Raw genomic sequence first — 7,520 nt, forward strand, 5'->3', positions numbered from 1 at the left:
CGGCGCTCGCGTGACGTCATCACGCGCAGCCGTGCGGGCGCCCTCGGGGCTTTTAAAAGAGGCCTTCCTAGGCGTGCAGCCGTGAGTTCAGCCAAACGTGTGTGAAAACGGCGGCTTTTCTCGGGGCCAGAGCCTCTTGGGACCCTGAGGTGGGCGGAAAGGCGGTGGCTGTGCGCGGACTGCGGCTCGTCGGGGACGCGAGGGGTGGGAGAGGGAACATGGCGACCCCGGTGTGAGGCAGCGCCTCACCGGACTGTTCCTCACAGGCCTTCCTCGGCGGCTTTCCTCACGTGTCTTTCTCGGTGGCTTCTCTCACGGGTCCTAAGTGGCTTTCCTCATTTGTCCCCTCTCCTTCCCCGATACTTTTGTCTTCCTTTGCTTCCCGGCAGTTCCCACGGCGTTCACTGTCCCCTCCCTCCCCTCCCCCTCAGCCCCACACTAAGGGGAAAAGAGAGGTAGGTAGGTGCAGAGGGAAGCCACAGGTACCCAGAGGCCAATTCCTGCATTTGGCTCCTAAGTATCTCAAGGCCGCACGGGGTGACAGGACAGGCACCCAGTGGGAAGAAGTCAAGCTACAGCTGTAATTCCGATGACACCCCTAAGGGTGCCCGTGAATTGTTTTCTGGAGTTGCTCGCACCTGAGTTCAGAAATGCAAAGTTCTCTTTGAAAGGGACAAAGTCCTTGGGATCCGGAGAGCCCTTTCTGTGTGCATTGCCTATCATATACTGCCCCCATAACTGTGTGTGTATGTGTACACATATATGTATGTATATATAAACTAGAGGAAATGGAAACAAGGTTTATATTGGTAGTAAGGGAGTGAGGTAAAGGGAAGACAGCTCTGCCATAGGGTAAGCCCTTCTGGTTTTGGTTCTTATTGAGTCAGCTAATGTTGGGGATAACACTCCTTGCATAAGTTAAAGGGAACAGACTCCAGTGTCATCTTTGCTACAAAGAACCCTTCTGCCTGCCTGTGTGTTTTAGTCAGCGAAGAGTAGGTGTTAATTAAGCAAAGCTTCCTCTCACCTGTCAATATAGGTTTGAACTTGACCTTTTGTTTTTCTTCAGTTGAATGTAGATTCTAGGAAGGATCCGATCCTCACTCTCTGGGAGCCTTCACTGCCAGACTGAAGTAATTGTGGGCTAGAGTGAAAGAGAATTCTAGGAAGATAAGCTCTAGCATAACCATGAGTGAACCAAGGCTGAACTGGTGAGTTGGACCTCTTCTCGATCCACTGTGGAGGAATGAGCCTGGGATGGTGGGTATCTTAGGAAGAGAGATTTCTGGCCTGTAGAGATTTTACAGTTTTTAAACCCCAGGGTCTCAGAAATTACCCTATTCATATACCAAGCTTGTTGAGTTATTGCTGACCGATTTTTTTAAAAAGATTTTATTTTATTATTTTATGTACATGGTAGCTGCTGTCTTCAGACACACCAGAAGAGGGCATCGGATCTCATTACAGATGGTTGTGAGTCACTATGTGGTTGCTGGGTTTTGAACTCGGGACCTCTGGAAGAGCATTTGAGCCATCTCTCTAGTCCCTTAGCTGACCAATTTCAATTCCTAAAATGACAACTCAACACTCAGGTTCTTAGTTATAATTTCATATCGTGATTATAGTTTTCTTGTGGAGAAGAGGTGCAGAAATTGTTGTCAACATTTCAGTTTAATTCCTTCACTCAAGCACCATTGACCATAACAAATAAGCCTCAATTATAACGGGATATTTTGGGGTGGGTGGGGGGCTGAGTCTCTCTATGTAACCTTGGCTTACCTAGAGCTCACTATGGAGGCCAGTCTGGCCTTGAACTCAGAGAGATCCACCTGCCTCAGCATCCTGAGTGCTGGATTAAAGGTGTGTTCCACCATGCTCAGCTGTGCAAATGTGCTCATACACCTCTGGCACTGTGAAACCAAAGTGGTTTTGAAATGTTACAGCTTCCATTCTCCATTCTCACAGATTAATCCTTAGATTAGTTAATCTCAGTATTTCAGTTCTTTATTTCTTTCATTTAACCAACATTGGATGTATTAATCTCAAACTAATTTTGATGTAACATTGGCTGTATTAATCTCAAACTAATTTTGATGTTATAGAACTCATTTATCACTTCAGAGATGGGAAACACTTGTCATTTATTCCATTTAACAAGTCAAATCGTTAACAATAAATAGGAGGGCCAGTATTTTCAATTGGCACAATAGTACACAAATCAAAAACAAGTTGTTACATTTTTAACGTTACCATTCATGGTCAGAGGTGAGCCCTATCCCTGACATACCCTTGATTATATGTCATTCTGTTCCACCTTTAATGTTCAAGCTTCTGAAATTTATTTCTATACTACAGAAAAATAGGCTATTGGAGCTTGAGAATTTCACACTGCCCCAATCTTAAAGTTGTCTAAGAAGTAAAACATGTAAATACACAAGATCTGTTACATGAATTAAACTGGCTAGGAGGTGATTGTTTGGGAAAAGCTGGGGTAGAGGTCATAAATTAGAGCTCTAACATTATGCTTCTTTGTCTAACATGAGATTTTGAATTGTCAAATACAAGTAAATTACTTTATTTCACAGGGATTGTACACCCAAAAATGGCCTTAAAGCGTTTTTCTCTCCAGAAAATTATAAAGATCATTCCATGGCTCCAAGTTTAAAAGAACTCTATATTTTGTCCAACAGGTAATGTTCATTTGGTTATTTACTTTTGCATTTCATTGCTGTTTTTCTAATAACTGAAATTTTATGACTATCTTAGTAAACATTCAAATTATAATGTGAAAAATAGAAGAAAGCTACTGATAACACTTTGATATTTACCTTTCTCCACACCACACACAGCTGTGTATTTCTATACACAGAATGAGATCATAGTTGTAATTACCTCAGAACACCATAAAATATAATATAATTTTATCATTAAAAATCAGTGTTGTATTTTTTCATGTATATATAATATTTTACCCTTAGTCTTAATTAATAATTGCTTATTCTTTATATATGTACTTTAAATTCCTGTAGCAAGTCCTGTGTGGAAATTTTTAGAGAAATTCTGCAGTTATTTCTATAAGGTAAAGTCATACAAATTTAGTCAGACTATGTGTATATTTTATAGATGTATAGATTTTAAATATGTGTATATTTAGTAGATGGTACCAAATTGTCACAAGAATTTTTCCTTCTCTGGTATAAAAGTGACTACTCAGCAAGTCTTCCTGCTTTCATGCTGTAGCATCCCCTTTTCCTTTTTTGATTCACTGTGTTTGTTCTGTTGTGAGTTACTCTGGAGACCAGAGATAGAGAGTTAGAGACCTCCTGCAAAGAAGCTTAGATCTTCTGTGATCCTGTGAGCTTTTACAGTGGAAGAACTCTTTCTCTCCCCACCTTTTCCACCTTCTCTGTGTTCTCTCAGTCTGTTATTCTACTTACACTTCTGTCTTCATTTTCTCTTGCTTTTGATCAACGTTTGAATATACTTAAATTTCTGTTTTAAATAATCCCCTCCACATTCTGTTCTGTTATCTCTTCTTTCCTTTGAACTTACACTACTTTAGAGGTGTATATGTGCTGACAAGAAGTGAGGAATGATAAACATATAAGGCGGATAACAAACATTAACACAATTGTGGTGGTCCTTCCACAGCAATAGTTAAGTATAGGTAGATGAGACATCAATTTAAGGCAAATCAGCAGATGATTCAAAAAAAGGAACAAGTTGCTTTCTAAAAATACTCCTATGGCATGATCAGTGAGCTTTGACAGTGGAGCTCTTTCACTCAGATTTCTTTCTGGGTCTCTGGTTTTATAGTATTTCTCAGACTCCTTAGCCATCTTCATCTTCATGATTCTACAGTGCCTGATCACTAGACTTACTTGTAAACTCATAAGAAATACTAGTTTTGTATGCTCAACCTAGTCTATTGAATCCAAACCATTGAGAATCAAGGATGCTTCTGTGGGCATGACTTAGTTTATAATAAATGTGTGTGTTTTTGTGTCTTCTACTACACACATCAAAATACCCTCCTTTTTTTATATAATAGAAGTTATGGTAGTATGCATTATTGTAAGCCGCCTTACCCGCCCAGTTAGAAGTAAGGAGGCAAACACCAAGCCCTTCTCCATGCAGTTTAATTAGGATCCTTGTAATCTTGCTTGTTACATCTTACTTATTTCTACTTACATTTTATTAGTTACAGCTTGTTAGTTACATCTTACTTATTACTATTTCTACTTACTCCTATTCCTATTCTTAGTTCTATTCCTACATCTTGCTTCTATCCTTACATACTTACTCCTATCTATCATACTTACTCTTCTATATCCCATACTTACTCTTCTATCCCATCACCAGCCCTAATTCTACATAGTTACTTACTCTCTCCAGTCTCTCTCCAGCCCACAGCCCTTGTGGGTTAAATACTTTCCCTGGTCCCAATCAGCATCAACTACGTGGCAAAGCATGATAGGCTACGGGAATTCATGCCAGCTTGCATCACAAACTAGAGGCACTCAGCTTCTCCAACTAAGGGCTTGATTATCAATGCTCTCTGCTCTGACTGGAAACCAGGTGTTCAAAATACATGTATATAGGGTGGCAGCTGCGCCTCCCCACACATTATTATACTGCACCTCGATAACTTCTGAGTAAAGCATACATGAGCATTTGTTTTGATAGATCCTACCAGATTGCTATTTAAAACATGAAGTCTTTATTAATGTCTTTGGTAGTGTCAGCTTTAGAAAGTTAAATGCATATACATGCATCTGTGGATGTTTTAAAGCTGCTATTGATGTTCAGTTTTTATCATTTTCTGATGATAAACTAATTTTTAAAACTTTCCAATCATTTAGTACCTTTGATTATTTTAAACCAAATAATGTTTATCAACCTTTACATCTTTTTCCTTTTATTTAAAATGTCCTTAAGACCAAAGGAGAAATAGTCTGGTGCTATGCTCAAGCCATAGCCCTGAAGAATTGCTAAGAGCCCTGAACTAAGTCCCATGTTATTGCTTGTAAAATTTCAAGGGAAGCCTCCAGAGTGCAAAGTCAGCACAGTGCCCAGAAAGGATGTACCAAAACACTCACAAGTGATTCCTCAAAAATGTCTAAGGACTGAGCAGAAACCACTAACCTATGGGTCAGCAAAAGGCCAAGTACCTCAGTGTACTTGCAAGTTAAATGCCATTTTGATACAAGCTAAGGCCATTTTGGAAGAGGAAACCTGGAGAAATTGCCTCTGCTGAATTGGCCTATGGGCAGCCTATGGTACAGTTTCTTGATTGATAATTGATGTGAGAGGGCCCAACTCAACTATGGGCTGTGCTTCCCCTGGGATTGTGTTCCTAGGTGCTATAACAAGGTAGACTGAACAAGCCATGAGGAGCAAGCCAGTAAGCAAAACTACTCCATGCATCAGCTCCTGCCTCCAGGTTCCTTTCCTCTTTGAGTTCCTATCCTGATTTGCTTCAGTGATGAACTGTGATATGAAACTGTAATCTTAAATAAACCCTTTCCTCCCCAAGTTGCTGCTTTTGGTCATGGTGTTTTATCACAGCTATAGAAACCCTACCTAAGACAACTCAACAAATTGCTGAGCGATGGCTCAGGAAAACCCCAAGGGTAACTTGACAAAACTATTCAATGACAACACAGCAGAAATGCCAGGTGGTGAATCTGAAATATAGCTTAACAAAATTTAACAAAAATTAACAAAAGATGACTTAGCAAAATCGCTCAATAATAATTCTGCAAAACTGCTAGATGGTGACTCAACAAAAATCTCCAACAATGGCTCCAGGCACAACCTTGAGATGGTTGTACAACACCCAACAATGAGCACAATGCCCAGTCATGACTAAAGACAGTGTACTCTTAGTAGAATAAACAGGAGCATTATTAATACAACCCATTGGCTTTATCTTCCTGAAGAAAAAAATTCCAAGAGTCCAATATCTATAACAAAAATCTTGAAAGTGGATCGACACCAGTCTCTTTAATGTCAGTTCAAACCTGTGAGCAACAAAAGGATCTCTGACTAACTCGAGATTCAAATACAGACTGAGTCTCAGGAAGATCTTTGTACACAAATCCTCAGTTTAGGACAAATGGATGGTGCCTGAGAACTGACAAAGTGTCCCATAATCTGAGAAAATACCCACCCACACAATCAGATTAACAGGTATTTGATTTCAAAACAAATTTCAGTATCTTACACATCGGCATAGGCAGTAGTACCACTCTGGATCTGTGTTAAATCACTCATCACACTGGAAGAAAAGTTATCTGCTCATGCTTGCAGAGCTATGGCATGATGTAGATTACTGCTCAGGATGGTGGTTACCTTGTGTTCCAGAGTCACAGAGGAATAGGGAATGAAAGAATCTGGGGACTAGAAGGCACCTTGTACAAGTTCTTACTCTTAGTAATTGAGCAAGGCTAAGTCTGTTCAAGCTAACCTGAAATTTATTCAAAATCATAGAACTTGTGGAAGAACACTGTTGTAGAGAAAAAAATTCAAACACAGCAAAGTTAGAACTTTAGCAAGGAATACCATTATATCCAACTCTTGGATTCTGTGAACACATTATTAAATTCACTTGTCTGTCTATCTACCTTTAATCCTTTTCAATCTCATTGCACCTTGTTTGGACACCTTTCAAAGTAAACTGCTAACATTTGTACTCCTTAAAGTAGCATAGTGTTCTGTTTTTTATTTTTCATGTAATTGTTTAATATCTCAATTTATATAAATTATGGTATCAGGGAAAGTCACAAAGTCACTAAACCTAGTAAATGTAAATTTACATGTTAGTTTCTTTTTTTTTTTTTCAGGCAGGGTTTCTCTTTATAGCCTTGGCTGTCCTGGTAATCACTCTGTAGACCAGGCTGGCCTTGAACTCAGAAATCTGCCTGCCTGTGCCTCCCAAGTGCTGGGATTAAAGGCGTGTGCCACCACTGTCTGGCCACGTTAGTTTCTTAAGGGCCTATCTTCAAGGCTCTTGAGGATTTTTTTTTAAGATGTGCATTTGTGTTTTGCCATGTCTATGTACCATGTATGTACGGTGCCAACAGATGCCAGAAGAGAACAGATCATCTGGAGCTGGAGTTGACAGTTTTGAGCTACCATGTTAATGCTAGAAATTGAACCTGGGTCTTCTGCAAGATCAGCCAGCTCTGAACCACTGAGTCATCTCTCCAACCTCTTTTAGGATTCATAATGAGAGCAGAGTGGACAATGACAGAGCCCCCAAGGAACACAGGCCTCTCTGTCTGTGCTGCATGTTCTCTTCTGGTATCCTGTTTTCACATTCCACCTTTTGGAAGTTTCTTCCTTCCTCCAGGATTGATCTTGTGTATCTGTGAGGAGTACATGTGTCTTGTAATGAGAGAGGTTCTCGAAAAGCTCTCTGATCTCCTTCTTTCCTAGTGCCTTTCCTAAATCCTTTAGTCTGCATGTGGGGACATTTTTTTCTTTGTGTTTTTTGTTTGTTTGTTTGAGGCTTGGTT

The 7,520-nt window shown here is 40.0% G+C and overlaps 1 protein-coding gene across 3 annotated transcripts in view; it reads left to right on the forward strand.

The window, feature by feature from the left end:
- Ice2 (interactor of little elongation complex ELL subunit 2) overlaps window positions 1–7,520 on the forward strand; it is a 40,864-nt gene continuing 33,344 nt past the window's right edge. For all 3 annotated transcript variants that reach the window (XM_031343817.1, XM_031343818.1, XM_031343819.1), the window contains exons 1-3: window positions 1–149; window positions 1,070–1,211; window positions 2,586–2,690. In XM_031343817.1, coding sequence (XP_031199677.1) covers window positions 1,189–1,211; window positions 2,586–2,690 — 128 coding nt within the window. In that variant the 5' untranslated portion in view covers window positions 1–149; window positions 1,070–1,188. The remainder of the gene's footprint in view (window positions 150–1,069; window positions 1,212–2,585; window positions 2,691–7,520) is intronic.

The sequence above is a fragment of the Mastomys coucha genome, unplaced genomic scaffold (genome assembly GCF_008632895.1).
Source record: "Mastomys coucha isolate ucsf_1 unplaced genomic scaffold, UCSF_Mcou_1 pScaffold23, whole genome shotgun sequence".
Taxonomy (NCBI): Eukaryota; Metazoa; Chordata; class Mammalia; order Rodentia; family Muridae; genus Mastomys; species Mastomys coucha.